The sequence below is a fragment of the Xiphophorus hellerii genome, chromosome 16 (assembly GCF_003331165.1).
Source record: "Xiphophorus hellerii strain 12219 chromosome 16, Xiphophorus_hellerii-4.1, whole genome shotgun sequence".
NCBI classification, from domain to species: domain Eukaryota; kingdom Metazoa; phylum Chordata; class Actinopteri; order Cyprinodontiformes; family Poeciliidae; genus Xiphophorus; species Xiphophorus hellerii.
In genome coordinates this window covers 14,820,978-14,840,741 of record NC_045687.1, presented here as the reverse complement: position 1 = coordinate 14,840,741, position 19,764 = coordinate 14,820,978, and the positions used below count along the sequence as shown (strand labels likewise).

The 19,764-nt window shown below is 37.4% G+C and overlaps 1 protein-coding gene across 4 annotated transcripts; it reads left to right on the top strand.

The window, feature by feature from the left end:
• The first annotated feature begins 365 nt into the window (after positions 1-365).
• On the top strand, positions 366-18,329 carry rhot1a (ras homolog family member T1a). 4 transcript variants are annotated; one of them, XR_004342414.1, is made up of 21 exons: positions 366-779; positions 3,614-3,672; positions 3,804-3,885; positions 4,213-4,256; positions 4,333-4,386; positions 4,786-4,838; positions 5,117-5,225; positions 6,382-6,483; positions 7,191-7,289; positions 7,439-7,547; positions 7,642-7,762; positions 8,107-8,191; positions 8,319-8,464; positions 8,604-8,704; positions 8,943-9,073; positions 9,781-9,864; positions 9,985-10,107; positions 10,185-10,387; positions 11,953-12,075; positions 14,030-16,195; positions 17,446-17,557. XR_004342414.1 is itself a non-coding variant. In XM_032587741.1 (20 exons), the coding sequence occupies exons 1-20, from the start codon at positions 743-745 to the stop codon at positions 17,561-17,563; spliced, it is 1,983 nt and encodes a 660-aa protein (XP_032443632.1). In that variant the 5' UTR covers positions 366-742; the 3' UTR covers positions 17,564-18,329. The 4 variants fall into 4 exon arrangements, 2 of the variants coding, with proteins under 2 accessions (XP_032443632.1, XP_032443633.1); XM_032587741.1 differs by lacking the exon at positions 14,030-16,195 and having other exon boundaries at positions 17,446-18,329; XR_004342415.1 differs by lacking the exon at positions 11,953-12,075 and having other exon boundaries at positions 367-779.
• Positions 18,330-19,764: the final 1,435 nt, after the last annotated feature.

The following is a 19,764-nucleotide window of genomic DNA, read 5'->3' as shown; positions in this document are numbered from 1 at the left end:
TTTAACCCTCTTGTATAAATGATATTTTTTGATACATGCTCTACGGCTGTCATTTGATGCAGAGCCAGTTTTCTGCAGTTTGTTTACCGTGTTTAGGCGCCCCCCTGTGGTAAGTGCTTTACTACCACTGCAGAAATACGTAACAAGTATTTCTACATGAATATATGACATTAAGGCCTCATTATTCTCGGTTCGCCTTTGAGAGGAGCTTGACGAGGGGACATGTAATGCAAGAACCGCCGCTGGAAGTAGCAGTTTTAAATTGAAGCTGTTCGCTGGATATTGTAGAAGTAATCCGCGTGCATTTCCATACTTTGACGCCAGAGGGCAGCAAAACCGCTTGTTATATTTGGGAGTTTTGTCCCACATGGCTCACTGTAGCAGCCCGGTGTTGGAGGTCGGGCATGCTCCTGAAACGTCCACTGCGAACCGATCCACCGAAATGAGCGCGATTAAGATGAAAATACGCACAAGCAAGACACAGAAACGTTTTTAAATCGTATTTTTGCCCAGCTGCTAACCTTCGACTTGACGCAAACCGTGGAGGAGCCGCAGAAGAGCTTTGGGAAGTGTCCGTCCGTTTTGTCCTACAAAGGCGGCGGGTGTTTGACAGCGGGAGGGCCCGACGTTAGGAAACCGCTGCGGCTGGAGGAGGAGGAGGCAGGAGAAGAAGGAAGAAGGCTCCCTGAAGACTCAATGAAACATTAAGGAGTCATTTTTGCTGAGGGAAGCGAGCTGAATCATGAGGAAGGACGTGAGGATACTCCTCGTTGGAGAGCGTAAGTAGAGGGATGTAGTCGGTAAATATGGCAGACTGATAAAATGAGCTAGAGGTTACTGCTAACTGAGAGAGGTTCTGAAATCCAACCGGTTAGCATGGATTCTTTTAACAATATGCGAGTTTATGATGTATGAAGGGATTATTGCCTATTTTTCCACTTTTGGTGAGGTTACTAGCCTTTTAATTGTTTACTGATTATTGTAAATTTAGAAACGGACTCTTCTATAGTCACCATATATCTTTAATTAGTTGAATTTGTTCTCATTTTCACCATTTTACCCAGATTTCTGGCTCTTTTGAGGCTCATACAAATAAACACAAATATTTAAACCATTTTGTTTGTCTACCTTTTAGTCAAAACATGTTGGCAACATTTTCTAATGTAATAATAATTTTATTTGAAGAAGCACTTTTGTCTTAAAAAATAAGATTAGCTGAAAAGCATTTCAAAGAGCAAAATTATGGGATGGTTTGTGTCCCATAATTTTTAAAAAATCTGTAAAAAAAATGCCCCAATTTCCATTTTAAATATAGCATCGACCATGCAAATCCTGAATTTTCAGCTTTTTTAATGGTTAAAATAAATGCTATTTAACTTGTAACTGTCATTTTATTCATTCATAGTATTATGTTAATGTCACCATTAAAAACAGCCACAGAAAATGTTCTGCCTTGAAACAAAAAGGCATTGGTCTTGTTATAGTTCTTGGTGTAAACAAAATATTGAAATTTTGATTTATTTCTATTTTTTGATGGAAACGGGACATTACACAGGTTATTAAAGCCATGTATCAAATCAGTTTATTTTTGGTTTACGGGTACTTGAAAATATGAGGAAAGACTATTTTGGTCGTTTGAAAAATCTAACGCTCATCTTCAGCTACAGCTCTGTCATAGTAAATGCTCAGCACAATGCATACAGTTCTGGAGATATTTTCGTTACAAAGATGAACCAATTAAATATTTTCTTCCTGATTCTGAATTAAGGTTTCCTTTGAGCTCTGACCTGCTGATTACAGCCGATTTAGATAAAAAAAAAAAGATTGAACCTATTTGTGCATCAGACTGTATAGTCCCAACCTTTACCTAATTTTTATTGAACTGAAGTAAGTGCATAAAAGTAGATGCTGTTGGTTAATGCTACTGTAGATCAGTATAATGGAAGTTGTTTGTTTGGTGCATTTGATGGATGTAAAAAAAATATCAATATTTTTCAGTGTTTGACCAGACCACCACAGAGCCGAGCTGTTAAAGGGGAAATGATCAGATTTCTATTTTAAACGCAATTTTATTATTTTGTTTACTTCTTGGAAGAAAATGATATCTGATTGGCACATAAATTAGCTGCACATTTGTATAATTTTTTTGGATGATCAAAAATGCCATTAGTAAAATACATTTACTAAAAATGTAGTTTTCATATTACTTGTTAGGCTTTAACTAAAACCCATGACTTGAAGATATTAACATGTTTAATATGGATTAGTTATGTATATATTCAATTTATAAAAATATCATTCACATTTCCTTCACTTTGACAAACTGTTCTCTAATTTCCTCAAGTTATTGTGGATAAATAACAGTTTAATATCAGAATTCCCATCTTTTCCCCCCAAACTTTGCAGGTATTGAATCGCGTCCTACTAAACTTTCCTTCACCTGGTTTGTTTGTTCTCCTGAAACGTTGTCAGAACTATTTATATTTCATCGCTCCATTTGGCGAGTAGGACTGTTACTGAGAGCAGAGCGGCCAAACGCTACGTGACAACTGAAGTGGAGTTACTCAGCTGTCTGAGAGGCAGATAGTTGTAAAATATAATCATACAGATTCATTTTTTTAAGCTTTCTGCAACGTTTTACTTACTTTGTTGATTTTACTGGATTACAAACATATTTTTGTAGGTGACTGTGGTTTTGTATATTTTCTTAGTTTTAGCATTGATAATTGTTAAAACTGGAGGAGATAAAACAAAAACAACTCTATTTTCTCCACAAACTCTATTTTTACAACAAACATGTGCACAGATTAGAAATAATTTTTCTCCTCATTAATTTCAGTCAGTGGGAAATATTTTTTTAATATTTTAATTGATATGCATTTCTTTGCATGCATATATATACAGTACATGTGATGCTTGTGTTGTAATTATAACTAATTTTAGGGCTGCACAATATTTTGGGGGAAAATCAATATGTTTTGTGAATGTTGCAATGTAGACATGACTGTGATAAATAAACAAGTAATTACCTGAAAAGAGTTAATGTTTTTGGACCTCTTTTATAGGATGATGAGTAATCTCTATTGTTTATGGAGAAATATAAAATTTCTTGTTTTCATCTCAGTATCATTTTATTGAAAATGTTGTTTTGTCAAAGAAAAGAAGCTTTAGCAAAGCTTCTAAATACCCTCCTAAATATTTTCTGTTTCATAAAACAACAAATGTCACTAAATATTTTACTGACGCAGAGAGACTGGATGCTTGGTATTTAAAAAACAAGCTAACATTAATTGTGGTTTAAGGAGTTATTTGAAATATTAATATTACAGCCAGTCATATTTGCTCAATGATCTTCTTATCTTTAATGTTTCTCCAGAGATTTACATGTCAGACAGTAATGTTTTGGAACCTTTTGTTGAGCGCAGAGTTATGAAGTTTTTTACAACAGTCCTTTGAGAAGACGTGCAACTCTTTTCAATATTTAATGATGCAGACAGTATTTCTCTTAATGTAGTGAAACTCTGTTTCCTGTTGCTGCACCCATCATCTAATCATGCCAGTATAAATGTCAGAGTGCTCTTAATAGTTTCATTGTTTTCCTTTTGTCCTGCAGCCAAGGTGGGGAAGACGTCACTGATCATGTCTCTGGTTAGTGAGGAGTTTCCTGATGAGGTACGTATATCAACGTAAAGTCTGATGGCGTGTAATATGTCAGATTTTAACTGACTGTTTATTACACTTGTTGAAGTAAAAAAAAAAAAGACGTCAGCCGGGATTATAACGGTGGTCTGTCTGTCTGTCAGGTTCCTCTCAGAGCTGAAGAGATCACCATCCCAGCTGATGTGACCCCAGAGAGGGTTCCCACACACATCGTGGATTACTCTGGTAACTCTGTCTCCACACACACGTCCTCTCAGAAAAACCGTAGAAATGTCACAATTAACAAACCTGTCAGTTTTAAACCACTTTAGCCTTCCTGCACTTGTTCATACTTTAGATTTATTTTAATACACGTCTACCAGGCCAGAATGTGTTACTTATAATAAAGGCTCAAGCTTTAATCACTAAGTTACCTATTTATGTGCCATTGTTATTTAGATTCTTGATATTCCAAGAGTTTCTCCAAATAAAGCATCCAACAGAAAAATATTAAAATTCAGGAGGTATGGAAAAAAAATTCATTGATTAATGTTTTTTTTTTATCATGTTTAGAAGCAGAGCAGACTGATGAGCAGCTCTATCAAGAAATATCCAAGGTAGGTCTGATTTCATTCTCACTGTTGTTAATTTATCTCATGCGTCTCAAGCTGATGTTTCTGATTCTCTTTGCAGGCAAACGTGATCTGCATAGTTTATTCAGTTAACAACAAGAAGTCCATCGAAAAGGTGAAAATAATTTTCCTCCACAATAAGCACAGTTACAACTACAATGTGTTCAGAAACTGAATTTAATACCCTAAATATCAGACGTGATCAAGGCATACTTCCTGCTCCGTCTAGAAAAACGAATTTTTATTCTGATCTTAATATTTTACAGATCTGGATATTAAAAAAAAGATTTTTCTGTATTATTTACTTTCCCAGTTTGCAGCGTCTACACTTGAACCCTGATGAATGTAGAAATCTAAAAAAAAATAATTAAGAGTCAAGTTTTGTGCCGAGATCTCAATATTAGCTGAAATGGTTTAAAAACTTTGGTAATTTGTCTCTGGAACTGCAGTAAAAAAAATAAGTTTTCTTGATCAGATCATTTGCAGAAAGTAATTCTGCATCTTCCTCCTAAAGGTGACAAGCCACTGGATTCCTCTTATAAACGACCGCACAGATAAAGACAGCAGGTGAGTTTACACTACAGTAACAATCATTCTTTCATAGTTAATCCTTCACATACTTTCTCAGTTCATTTAGTTACAGAAAGCATTTTAAAGTGTTGATTTTTCGTGGTTTATGAGATATATTTTAATTAAAAAAAAGAAACTCTTTATTAAAGTGATACTAGCAAAGATTTTTGTCTTTCCAGACACAGTTTTATAGATGAAAACATTGTTGGCGATGCTGATTGGTTTTATGTTGATCAGCTTTATTATTTCTGTGATAATAACTGGCTGTATTTCAGGGTACCACTGATTCTCGTGGGGAACAAGTCGGACCTGGTGGAGCACAGCAGCATGGAGACCATCCTGCCCATCATGAATCAGTACCAGGATATTGAGACCTGTGTAGAGGTAAAAAAAACTGATTCAGCCTCTTATTCTTCACATAAGATGATGAATATAATGTAAGTAGGCTACAGGATCAGGCTTAATTACACTAGAGTGATGAACCTATGAAACGGTGAAGGACCTGCTGAGAACAGAGATCAGACCCTGACTCCGTTTGCATTCTGGCTGAGTCATTAATGGGTTTATGTTACCGAGTCCCTCGCTCAGACCCCCTGACATGGCTGGGAGCACGCTGAGTTAGAGGCTTGGCTGGCAACCGTCTGCATTGCTGCTTTTATTCAGATTTCTACCATGCCACACATCCCAGCGCAGTCTTTCCCTCTTCATACAGATCGGTTACAAGGTTAGAGGAGCTCAGCAAGGAGGACGTGAGAGACGGCACATACACTGTTGGCACAGGTTTAGACTGTCACATCTTCCGTACTAAATAGTGTGAAGCAGTGTTTTACTGCGGCCTCAGAGAGGACAGGGGTTACGATACACAACATGGAGACTTGGTTCGGTTTGTCCAACTTATTAGCAGAGGATGTAGGCATGAAATGCTGGTGGTTTGATAACTCTGAGTAAAAGTACCAGAGTTTACAGTATTTACACAAAAATCTCATATTGTTTCCACAGATAACATGGGGCTGGTCTGGGATAGAGTCTGATCACAGAAAACTCTCGTATCGCTGACTCATTCTCCAGCATCTCATCAAAGACTTTAACCTGTGGAAACAATATGAGATTTTTGAAAATATAACTGATTAAAACCTTTGTTTGATTTTAACGATTAATTAAAATCCCCACCCCAAAAAATTAGGTTCAGTTTGCTACATTTTCGTGAGGATTTGCACAAACAGTTTTAATTTTAAACATTGATAGATGTTAAAAACTGCAAACAAAAGGTGAAAATCTAAATTTGAAAGAGATTTGTGTTGCTGTAATAAAAACAACTCTAAGGTCAACAGGAAGTATTGACTTTTTAGAAAGAAGTCCCTTTGTGTGCAGAGTAAGTCGATACGCATGAGGAAATTTATCCTTATGAGAATAATGCATTAGTATTTTTGCATATGTATTTATCTCCATCATTGAATCCCTGCTAAACCTTTTTTCTGTGCAGATTTCTAAGTTGACATTTCAGGATATTTTTTTGATCTTTGAACTTTTTTTTCCTCAGTGTTCTGCCAAGAACCTGAAGAACATCTCTGAGCTTTTCTACTACGCCCAGAAGGCTGTTCTCCACCCGACTGGACCCCTATACTGCCCAGAAGAGAAGGAGGTGAGGTTTATTAGAAGCAGAACACATTTTGAACTCTGAAAACGCAGGGGGAACATTTATACTTGTAGGTATTTGGTGTGTGTGCAGCTCAGGTATTTCTGGGCTGTTTTCCCTGCAGGCATTTTTTGACAGGCTAAACTTGTTGCATTTGTGTGATTGCTATCAGTAACTCTGGCACACTTCCTGCTGAGGTGTAGCTACATGTTAGCTTAGATAGCTCACATTTATAAAAGTGGAAATTGTTAGAGATCAGTATTACCCAGCCAATCATGCTCTGTCTTCTGATATTTCTCTAATGCATGAGTGGCTAGAAATCAAAGTTGATTTCGCAAGTATTTGTCTAAAATGATGTGAGATTTGAACTTTAATAAACATGTTGGAAAAGGAAATAGTTCCTGTTTGTGAAATATTTGCTGCAATATTTCAGCTCAGAGAAAAGAATAATCATCTTTATAATCATCAATACGAGGAATTATGAATTCATCGTAACATTGAGTTTATTTTAGAAATGCTGCTTTTAGGATTTTGATGCTGAAGGTCTGTCCAGTTGATGCCAGTTTTAAACTATTCTGATTTATTTTTAATAGTTTTAGGTTCAATCCTGCATACAAAAATGAAAAGTGGGAACTAAAGAGTATTTTTTTTCTCTCTAATGTCACCTTTAGCACATCTCATTACTTTTATATAAAATTTTCTGTGTGTTGCAGTTGAAACCTTCCTGCATTAAGGCTTTAACTCGGATATTTAAAATCTCCGACCTGGACAACGATGGGGTCCTGAACGACAACGAACTCAACTTCTTCCAGGTAATTCCTTAATTATGCGTTTGATTGTTAGATCTGTTGCTACAGAAATTAATATAAATTAAAGAAGGGAACCTTATTTAAATAGGCATATTTAGGTATGAACAAGTCTGGGAAAAAAACTCTCAATGTCTTGTTGCTTATGTTTACAGAAAACCTGTTTCAATACGCCTTTGGCACCTCAAGCCTTAGAAGATGTGAAGAACGTGGTGAGGAGGAACATGACCGACGGAGTCAGAGATAACGGACTCACCCTCAAAGGTCAGACTTTGTGTCTCTTTGGTTTCCTTCACCTCTCTGTCAGGAAAGTCAGGTTTTGACCGGATCCCATTCTCTCATTGGCTGGTCGTTGCAGGCTTCCTCTTCCTGCACACTCTGTTCATCCAGCGAGGTCGACATGAAACCACATGGACGGTGCTGAGGAGGTTCGGATACGACGACGACCTGGAGCTCACGCAGGAATATCTGTTCCCTCTGTAAGCATTTACTCAAGACACAGTTCTGTTTAAAACTAAAAATTATAAACCTGCAATACAACACACCAGAATTCAATGTTTAGTCTCGTCTCCTAATTGGATTTTGATAGAAAACATCCAGACAGAGGAGTCCAGGAGGCATAATAAGCCAGTTTAGTCACTGTGACTCTATATTACCCCATGGCCATGAAAACCTGCCAGCGCTCATATATTTCCCGGTCCTGCGTGGTTGCTGGTGTTACCTTATGTAACACAAAGTGACCCAGAGTCCATCTCTGTTTAGACAGTGCTGCTGGAAACTCATCAGGTCAGCTGCTGAACTAATGTTTGTGCCTCTATTTCAGAATAAAAGTCCCTCCAGACTGCACCACCGAGCTAAACCACAACGCTTACCTCTTTCTGCAGAGTGTCTTTGACAAACACGACAAGGTGAGTGGTCATGCACATCAGAGCAGTTTAGTTAGTTTGTGCCTATTTAGTTCAAGATGCGCTTCTAATTTTAATGTAGCAAATTTTCTGCCAAAACCAAAAGTTTAACCTGTTTGTTTTAATGCAGGACAGAGACTGTGCGCTTTCCCCAGAGGAAGTGAAGGACCTGTTCAACGTATTTCCCTACATGCCCTGGGGTCCAGATGTCAACAACACGGTGTGCACCAACGATGAGGGATGGATCACATACCAGGGATACCTCTCCCAGTGGACGTGAGTGGCTTTCTATTAATACATGCATACAGGCGCTCTCTCCCACCAACTTTGATTAACCCAAAAACCTTCAACACAAGGTCACACACCAGAGTTTCAGAGCATCTAAGTCCTGATTTCTCTTTGTTTTTCCTGGCAGGTTAACAACATATCTGGACGTCCAGAGGAGTTTGGAGTATTTAGGTTACCTCGGCTACTCCATCATCTATGAACAGGAGTCCCAAGCTGCTGCTATTACTGGTAATGGATCATATTGTCTTTAATGTTAAATGTTTTTTAGGTAAGCTGCAGTTGAACAACAAGTAAACAGGGATTTTAACTAAACAATTTATTAAAATTGTTTAGTTAACAATTATCAATTTTATCTAAATGGTTTTGTTTTTTTAAAGCGTCTAAAAGTTGTTAAACATATGCAACAGTGTAATTATTATATTTATTTATTTGTTGTTCTTATTTTGTGCATCAATTTCTTTCTTAGTGACGCGTAACAAGCGCATAGATCTGCAGAAGAAACAAACTCAGCGAAGCGTCTTCCGGTGTAACGTGCTGGGGGCGCGCGGCAGCGGGAAAAGTGGCTTCCTGCAAGCCTTCCTCGGCAGAAACCTTCAGGTCAGTCAGAGCAACTATGAAAACATTTTAGAAAATGCATCCCATATTATTTATTTCAGATATATCACATGACTTACTGAAAAAATATGTATATGTGTAGAATGTTGCAAGTTACAATAAATGTAAATAATTGAGAAAATCAAACTGAGTGATGAAATGTTTGGTTTGTAGCAAAAACTAATAACTTATTGTATTAGTAGATTTTGTTGATTTATATACAAATTATCTATGATTTGCTACACAATATGATTTTAACATCAAATTTAATTTCATTCATTAGTATTTTGACTCACCAACTGTAATACACTCAATCAAAAACCAAAACAATGCGTTTTCACAACTTTTTTTTTAACGATTGACAAATTTTGAAGAACGTACATTTAGTGTAGGATTAGCTTGTCCGTATTTACAAGTCTAATACTTGCAGATTTATAACAAAGCTAATTTATTTTAATCCAGATGTCAAATAAACTGTTAAACAGCCGGATACCCCACTTCAAAATGGCAAAGACAAGAGAACATGCCATTCAAGTGAGACAAAGATTTGTTGGTGTTTACAAAATGGCTAAAATGAAAAAAAAAAAAAACTTCCACGTTAAACTGGCTCACATCTACTTCTGTCAATAAATAGTTCCAAATTAACTTATTTTAACTCAAAGCAAAAATGTTCCTTAAATGGATAACATTGACTTCATTGTCCACTACAGAGACAGATGCGGATCAGAGAAGACCACAAGTCCTACTATGCCATCAGCACGACCTATGTTTACGGTCAGGAGAAGTACCTGCTGGTAAGAACCTCTTATTCTGAGCAGAAGCTCTCCGGATTACAGCTAAATAACCGCTTTGTATTCCAGCTTCAGTTCGGGGCTGACAGTTAATCCCTCCGTCTCTTGTCCGCTCTCCTCCAGCTCCACGAGGTGATGTCAGATTTCGACATCCTGTCCGAGCCCGACCTGTCCTGCGACGTGGTCTGCCTTGTGTACGACGTCAGTGACCCTCGTTCCTTCGAGTACTGTGCTAAAGTCTACAAGGTGCGGCTCCAGATGGTTGGATTGATACATTTCTGCATCAGTATTAGAGCAAAACGTTTGAATATTTCTTCCTGCAGGAATGCTTCCTAGACAGCAAGACGCCCTGCGTCGTGGTCGCTGCCAAGTCCGACCTGCACGAGGTTCGGCAGCAGTACAGCCAGTCGCCGCTCGACTTCTGCCGCAAGCACAAGCTCCACCCACCGCAGCCGTTCACGTGCAACACGACCGAAGCTCCCAGTAAGGACCTCTACACCAGACTCACCACCATGGCCATGTACCCGTGAGTATCAAAACACAACCATACCTTTCACTCCTTATCTAACCTGTCCTGCTTTTTCCTGGAAGAAAAGCTGACCATAACAGATTAAACACCATCGATTGTATTACGTAACTTCTACATGATGTGACTCACCTGAAGTTGTTCAAGTTTGGTCTCAGTCTCTGAAACCAAGTTTCCACTTTTCCACATTTCCACCATACATCCCAGGAAAGTATCTCTAACTCTTTGTCTCTAATAAACTAGAGCTGAATAGTTTCATTCAGTCATGAAAGTCCTTCTAAACCTGATTGGTGTCTTACAAACTCAAAGCTCTTTGATCAGATTAGAATTCAGATTGGATTATGAAGCACTTAAAGGGATGTGCTTGTTTAATCTCATTGTATCAGTTTTTAGAGCCCCATTCTTTAAATACTGAAATCACACAATCTGCTGAGTGCGAGTAGCACTTTATGAGTTTAAATAAAAGTCATGGCAGATGGGCTTCTGGGCCCACTGAGGCTTGGTGATGTTGGGGCAAAATCTGCTTTAAGCATTAGATTATCAGAAAAACCAGCTTGTGTTTATTCTATTGATCATCTGCAGGCTGACTGTCCCCATGCTTCACTTCTCAATAAATAGGATTAAAAAAAAAAAAAAAGATCTGTTTAACATTTTCCGTTTTTCCCTCACCGAAGGAATTAACACAAATTAAATTTCAGATTTTTTTTTTTCCCTAAAAAATGCAAATTTGTTCTGCTAAAATAAAAGATTAATTTATTTTAAGGTATTTTTGGTCAGGTTTACAAGGGGTGCTTATGATACTTTTATACCACTAAGAGTATTTTTACTTTTCTTTAGTTGGTCATCAATTTGTCCGTAGCGACTTCAGTTAAATAAATCTCTAATGATTTACGTTGAGCTGCGGCTCAATGTGGAGTTGAGCCGCAGCTTTGCTTTATGTATTTGTCAGTGTTTATGTAAAGATGCTCCATTAACCTTTTGTGCTTCAACTTTGTGTCCTGCAGTGTTTCACCAAGTGATTGACGTAAAATCGCCGGTACCCTGCATGAAAAACATTAACAGAAGTTGTAAAAGAAAAAAACAAAGCATAATAATAATAATGGTGTTTTATATATTACTGCTTAGCTGCAGCACAACTGCAAACATCATTTTATGTCTGACGTTAGACGAAAACAGTTTGGACTTCAGGAGGAAAGTCACCTGAAAACATTTTGGTAGCATTTCCGTGCCACACAGTTCACTTTTTTGTTTTTTTTTTATCAACTTGTGTGTAATCTGAGTAACCAGTTAGGAAAATATGTAGAAAAAAAACTGACCTTGTAATTTTTTCCCCTTGTTTTTCTGGTCTTCATAAAAACGTCATACTTTAATTAAGTGTTCGTTACCAATTTTCTTTGGATTAAAGTAGGAAACAGAAAAATACATGAACTGATCCAATCTTGTAGTTGAACAAATTGTTTTCCACGTTTACTGATTTCCCCGTCTTCATTGTTTTTGTATGCTGTTTGCTGTGTGCTGTGTTGCTCTCGTAGTGAACACACACATCTCTCTGTGTCTGTCCGCAGCCACGCCCGCCTCCGCTGCATGTGTTCCTGCAACAGGTGCACTTATTGCCTGTGTCAAAACCTCCTCAAGTTGGAGCTGCTGCGCAGCATTAAGGCGCAACTCTGCAGGGTCGTTTACAACAGGTTCATACACAGATGAAGCCGTAGTGTTTTTACCATAGACTCCCTGCTCTTCCTCTCCAGACTCAGTAACACTGCTGGCAGTCGTAGCTCCTCTGCTCTCCCTCAGTTTTTGGCAGCAGTCAGATTTCCTCTGCATTTCCACTGCAGGAACTAAAACAGTCTCATTAGTTGCAGAACAGGAATGGTTTTGGTTTTTGTCACAGTGGGAGGATGTTACAGGAAAAGACTTGAACACATCAATGCACCCGTATGTGTCGGATCATTTTAAATGAGACATCCTCCTTCATTTGGTGTTGGATGTCTTGGTTTCTGCTGCAGCTCCAGCCGGCCGAGCCGCTCTCTGTTCAGTCTGGCACATGGCGTTGTGACCAGCCTGTGCCGGCTAACACCCAGGCTGGTAGCCAGGGAGGTACCGTGTGTCTGCGTGGAAGTGGCATGTTGCATGCTGCACGACTGCAGCACTAGCTAAACGGACAGGAAAACATTTTTGTTTTCAGAGGCATTTTTATTAAAATGAGGATTGATTTATTAAAGGTAGAGAAGTAAATGCAACGTTTGCATATTTTTAAGATAAATAATTATAAGTTTGTCCCAAGGCTTGACAATATAATTTCCCAATTTCTTCTTACCAGATCCAATTTCCAATTTTAAGCATTTTTTCCCTCATTTCTTTTCTAATAAAAAGAAATTACAATTGGCAGAAAATATTTTCAAAAATGGCTTTTATTGCAATTGTCCCTTTTTAAGTTGTATGTTGGATTTTTAGGTCCTGACTGCGAGAGTTTTTATTTAATTACAAGTATATAGTCATACATTAGTAGAATAAAGACAATTTTACCAGAAAAAAAATCTTTAAAATAATGAGAAAAAGTTTGTTTAATGAGAAAATATTCAGTTGTTTGCGTGATTGTTTCAAAGTCTGGCTACAGATAACTTGATAATGATGTTTTATTTAAGTATTTAAAAAGGAAAATTTAAGGAAAAAGCATTTCCTTAAATTATCTGCATGCACTTTCCTCATTTAATGTGCTATTTTTGGACTTCTCATAAACTTACTACTTTATTCTTTTAATATTATGACTTTATTCTTGCAATTAAAAAAAATAAATGAATCTTAACCTGGTGCTACTATCCCATCATTGAGTTGACCTGAATTCAAAGTCCAAATAAATAAAAGCTGTAAAACTCGATTGTCAAACAACATGGCCGCCCTGGGCGCTCTGACATCACTCTGAACTATGGAATTCCATCAAGTGCATTTGTGGAAAAAAAAAAAAAAATCCAGATTTATCAAAAATTTAATGTTCAAAACCCTGAAATATTGATAAAATTGAATTTATCATCAAGCTGTAGTGTGGACTTAATATAACTTCAGATGCATTTTAAAGGTACAGAAAACAAACTAAAGCTTCTTATAGCCTTTTCTAGCTTGTGTGAATCGTCAGATCAGTGAGCTGTTTGATGCCTGAGTTCCTGCAGTGGATTTACAGACTGTAAACTGTGACTTGTTTATATACAAAATGAGAGAAACACAGCCATTCTTCTGAGTTTGTGTTTCATTCGCTCTGAAAACTTCATTCTGTTCAGCATGTTTAATTTCTCCCTGAACTCAAAAATCCAAAGTACTTGTTTTCTCTGGATAACTTTAATCAGCTGCTCGTCTGATAAGATTTGATGTTTTCAGTCTCATTTTGTCTTTTATTTTCTTACCTAACGCTGAAGTCTTAACACACAGTGGACCATAATATTTCTGCTTTGTATTTGAATTTGAATTGAACATAACCAGGTTGCGTCTGTGTCTCCTGTGTGTTAACGCCTGATAAATTTGATTAACAGGCTTTTTGAAATCAGAATGTGTTTTTATGTTTTTGATTGATTAAATTGCACCGATCACTTTAATTTCATCCTGTTTTTCTTTTCCCCCCACGCCTGTTAATGTCTTTCCTCTCTGTAGGTGTTCATATCCGTGTTTCTGGCTGCCGCTTTTCCTCTTCCTCTTGCATCTCTTAACCTTTTTTTAACACCTGATGCCCTGACTTACTTGTTCTCTAGCTTTTAAATTAAAGCCATGTTGGTGCTTAGCGAAATGCTGCCATCTACTGGTGCGTGAGAGGTTTTGTCTGTCTCTATAATAACCGGAGCTCAGTGTTTTGAATCTGGTGGGAGTTTGGTTTAACCAGAGTGGGGGGAGTTGTCGGGTGTGGGAGTGTTTCTGATAAATTTGACCTGAATGGAACCGGACCGTGCCACGTTTCATTCAGTGCTAACCTTTTTTTTGTTTCGATTCCTTTTTCTTCTTCTTCTTCTCGGTTTTTAAAGCAGCAGCTGTAGCTGTAGATCATCACAGCCAGCTGAGCTAGAACGACTTCAGGAAATGCTTAGGATTCATTAAAGTTTCACATCAGAACAGCCAGAATGGTCAAAAAGATGAATCTGGTAGTAAATGAAAGAATCATAACATCTTCAGGCTATAATAACAGGTTTGTCATGGGACAGTATTACTTTCCAGGCTGGCTATTTTTTTCTGTGAACTGTGTTTATTTGCTGTATTTGTGGAGCTTTTTGTGTTTGAATTCTAAAGAGATGTGGAGCTGGGTGAAACTGTTTATTTTAATCATTATTCTTTTTTGTTCTATCGTTTTATAAGATTCAAAGGAAACTTTTCTGTTAATGAAAAAAAAGTGGAATCACTACTTCTAATTCATTGATTTGATCAAATTCAATAACCTTTAACAGTATAGAGCTTGAAGATTTTACATTTATACAAATTTTTAAAAAAAAACATTTAATGTTTACTTCTGAATCCACTGTCAGTTATTGTAGAAATGAACTTTTTTTAATTGCAACATTAAAATGTAGTTTAATGCAATCATACAATTATATTATAGGATGCATTAAGATTCTTCCATTGTTTTGAATTTGGAAGGAATTCAGTGATTAACCTTTAACAAAAGTGCTTCACAATTAATGCAGTTTGTCAATTGTCATTGCAAATGAAACCAACCAATTAACTTTAGATTTTAACAGTCATTTAATATAGTACATAGCTATGTATTCATAACTGAAATCTTAAACATGAGACTATCAGTATTAGGGCTTAAAGGGATTCACTTGGCGAAAAGTCTAATTATGAATTGTTTAAAATATATTTTTTTAAAGAATCGTGGTCATTTTGAGGTTCACTGATGTTTGATATTAGTTTCCTTCTGTATCAGAGATAATAAACTAGAGGTCATAATTAGGATTTTCCCTCCACTCCCAGAGAGTTTTAGGATCTCGATCACCTAAATCTCTACTGGGATGATCATTGAATGCCCACTTACTGGCCACTTTATTAAGTACACCTTGCTGCTACCAGGATGGACAGTTTTTTTCTGTGGAAAAGACTCCACAAGGTTTCTGGAACATTCCTTGTTTGCTCCGTATTAACAGGAAAGGATTGTATAGTTAGTTGAAGTTTTGTCTTCTGCACATCCACGATTCATATGATGCTTCTACCAATCGCCCCTATAGTACTACAGATCAGTGAGATCTGTTGATTAATCACTTCAAACACCAACAAGCCATTTTCTGACCCCTGACTTGAAATGTTTGCATTTAGTCTCTTAAATTTTTGTTTTCCCACGTTTTGATGTGGAAGAACAAAAGTCGTAATTACCACATCCTGATGCCTAAACCCACTAAGTCTCTGCTTTGTGATTGGCAGCCAAATCGGTGTACATAATAAAGTTGCTCAAACAGTCTTGTGATTATTAAACTTCACGCACTGATATTGATATTCCTGTATCATGCAGGTTAAAATTAAACAAACCACCTTGGATTTAATATGAATGTTAATGCCGTTTGTAAATTCCTAATAATAAAACAGTAACAGATGCACCACTAATCTATAGTTGCAGCCCCAGTGTTTATAATTCTGCGGTATCTCCCAGCTTCACCTGCTGTGTGGCGTTGTGACTGTGTTTGTGGGAACGCTGCTGGGCTGGGTGGAAGTAGCTCTGAGCTTCCTGCTGTCAGGGGAGGATTTCAGGCTGGTGCTGCAGGTTAGACGGTCATCTCCAACATGGAGGAGCCCGCTTATATGAAGGCCTCCGCTTGAGCAGCCAGCTTCTCCACAAAGGTAAAGAGAGAAACCACACCGACTGAGAGTTTCACAATCAGCAGCTGGTCTTATTCTCATCTCAACCATTGTTGGAGTTTCTGGCCAGAACGGTTACTATTGAGAGGCTTTTAGTCTGGTTTCTCTTTTTATGCTTACAAGAACATCAGTCATGGTGTGTTTCGTTTCAGTATAAAAGACATCTTTAAAAAGAAGAAAAACTGGCTTTGGTTTTCTTTTTCTTATGTTTTTAACTGGCTTTTTGCTCCTTTATTGCTTTCTGTTTAGTTCGCAGCTCATTATTGCCTTTATTTGGTTAGCAAATGTTGAACAGCTCTGGAGGAAGCAAAGGAGATTATAAGATGTGATTTTATAGTAATAGGGTCTCCACTCTTTTTCCAAGTTGAGAAACGTTCAGGTTTAAAGGATTTGTTTTTTAAAGTAATGTTCTTCGGAAAGCCTGTCCAAACCAGCTTATAGTGAATACTGATTGATTCTGCTTATAAGAATGATTCTATATAATCAGTCAGGTATGAAATGTCCAGAAACAAAGAATTAAAAGCAGACATGGTGTTAGGCTGGAGGTACAGCCTTCAGTAAACAATTAGCATCATTATAACCCAGAAAACAACTAAAATTCCAACTGCTGTAATTAGTAATGTAACACACTTTATTACTCATTAATTATTGTTTATAATTATACATGTGAGATGTATTTATAGTTCTTTAATTACATTTCTTTATTCTGGTTTTGATAGATAAACAAAAATATTGAGAACATGCCAGTTGACTTATTTTTCTCTCATTATATAAACAAAGCTTGTATCTCACTGTATATTTAAAACAAAGTTTGGTAGCTGTCCAGATCAGGCATTAAGGAAGGGCAAATACTGTACTGTATACAGTATTGTTTTTTATTTTATCGGCTCATTTCCCCCCCTGTGATTCCTCCAGGGCTGCCGTAGAAATTAGATAATAAAGTTTTGTTGTTAGATTTGCTGCTTTTCTGACACCCACCTGTTTCCCTCCCGCTGTTTCTCCTCATTGTTTGACCCGGTACCTTTAAACCAAATGTCAAAACAAAGCCCGAGTTCCTGTTTCAGGCTCATTTTTATCCTTCGTGGTTCAGATTCAGGAAGTTCCCCTTCAGCTATGCTTTGTCATTTGGCAACTCAGAGAAAGTCCATCACCGCCCTGTTGGTCCTGGTTCACTCTGCTTCCTGTTTGGGTTTTGACCCGCCCTCACCTCCTCTGTGTCTGTCCTCTCTCAGGCACATGGCCCAGGCGGACCTGAAGAACTCCACCTTCTGGCTGAGGGCCAGCCTCGGTGCCACCGTGTTCGCAGTGTTGGGCTTCGCCATGTACAAAGTGCTCCTAAAACACCGGTGATGGCGCGGCACGAGACGGCGGCTACTTTCCACTTTTTGGTCCTTTTCTACCTGAGAGACTAAAATAAAATAAAAAAAAGACTGAACAAACCAAACAGGCTCATCGCCTCGAACCCACCTCTCCCCTTTTCTGTCCAAGCAGCACGAGCAAGAAACAAACTTTTATACGATTGTGGTTCATCTGTATGTAGTTGGCAAAGAGACACTATTTCTAAATGCATTGGTTCTGTGGTCTTTTGGCCTAACCTGTTAGTAAAAACTGATTTATGTCAGATAATCTGGTCCTGTTTTAATCCTCAGGCTTTCATCTAGTTTGACATGTGAGGCAGCCAAAATGAAACACTGCAAAGGGACTTGAATCTGTTTGTATTAAAGTATATGCAGTATGTTATGTATTTATGTAAGACTGTAGGCGCTGTAGAGGAGCACCATAAGCCAAACGCAGCATCAGCAGGAGCAAAGCAGCATTTAACACCAACATCATGCACTTGTTTCATTTGTGTGTTAATTTATTAACCCATTGTTTGGAGTGCACCACATGAAACAGATTGCTCATGTATTTTTGTATTTAGTATTATTGCTCAACGTTTCTGACTGCTTTTATTTTTCTGGTTTTCAAATAAAGCTTTGACCTTCCTTTTCTTTCTATTTCTGCACCACAAGCAAACGACTCTACGAAGACCTCACCTTCCTAAAACTAGAAACGTGTTCGCCGCCCACTGCATCTTCTTCTGCAGCATTTACAATAAAGACTTCGATATTCTGTACTAGCTTTGTGTTTGTGTGTCAATAAGTGGAACCACAGCTGCATTTGGAGTAATTAAACCCCCACTGTGAAAACTTTTTTAAATGGTTCGGGTGTTCAGCAGAACAATGATTATCCAACAACACTTAAATAGTAAATAAAGCCGTAATAACAATGTTTTTGCTCAGATTCAACGCTAAATCGTACTTTGATTGGCTGCTGCAGTCAATATTCAACCCCTTGAACAAAGTTCATCAGACTGATTCATAAGCTGTTATTGCATTAGATGTCTGCAATGGAGCACCTCAAATATTTGGACTATCGATGGTAACATTTTGTTTCGGTTAAAAATATTGGAACATTGAGAAAATAGTCCTAAAAACTCAGAGATGCATTGATCACTTTGGATAAGAAAGGAAAAGAAAAAAAGCAAAGGCCTGAAATGTTCCAAGGAATTCAACTAGAAGCCTAGTTCACTAGCTTAAAGTTAAAGGAATAATAATAATCATGACTGCCACCAGATTGAGGCAGGAGGTGAAAAAGAAAAGCCTTCACTGACTAAATCACCTGCACCAAGACTTGATGGCAGTAGTCACTGAAAAAGTGGTTTCCAATGTGTGGCGCATTTGAGATCTTATTAAAAAAAAAGTTGTGAGATTTTCAGTGGGTATTAAAATCTTAAAATAATTCTAGGTAAATAATTTTTTTTTTCCAAATCCGTTTCTTTGCTTCTATTTAAATTCATTAAATATAGGAGTACAACCATCCAGGAACCTTCACTCAAAATCACACTGAAGGTCCCTCATTTATTAAACCTGACTAAATAAAGCAAACATCTCAGGAATCAGTGACTCATGTTCCATTTTTGTTTCTAAGAGAAAATAGTTTTCAATGCCAAGTCCACCTCATGGCTCACCTAAACATTTTATGCATGAAGTTTGAGTAAACAAAAAGCTTTTTGTTTCAGATAAGTGATGATACATATATTTATCTTGTTTTTAGAAAACTTTATTTAAAATCTTTTATTTTGTTGTTGACAAGATAAGAAAATAATCATTACGTTTCTTATTTTTTACTATCACAACTTGTGATTTTTATTTATTTGGTCTGCTAGTATAGCATAGCAACAAGTTTGGAAACCAATCATCTAAAGTTACATTTTCAACTGCAGTGCACTTAACATTGCAAGGCTCCATGTCTGAGATCTTCCACCACTTCAGACCCAAAATCACAGGAAAAGCTGACTCACGAGTGACAGCCTGACAACCAGGATGTTAGGTTGACCTTTGACCTTCTAAACACTTAAAACCTGTCGATTTCTGCATGTTGCGTTTACGTCAAGCATTGAGAAAGTATTTTAAATGTATATATGAATGGTTTTGTGTGTTTTCCAGCTGTTTTGCTTTTGTTTCCAGCTGTTTTGCTTTTGATTGTTCTATAAACTAAAACTGGAACTT

Excerpts from the sequence above, each read along its gene's own strand:
- rhot1a (XM_032587741.1), top strand. The coding sequence starts at position 743 with ATGAGGAAGGACGTGAGGATACTCCTCGTTGGAGAGC. Across the intron at positions 4,839-5,116 it reads CGCACAGATAAAGACAGCAG|GGTACCACTGATTCTCGTGG; the intron begins GTGAGTTTACAC and ends GCTGTATTTCAG. Across the intron at positions 9,865-9,984 it reads GTCAGGAGAAGTACCTGCTG|CTCCACGAGGTGATGTCAGA; the intron begins GTAAGAACCTCT and ends GCTCTCCTCCAG.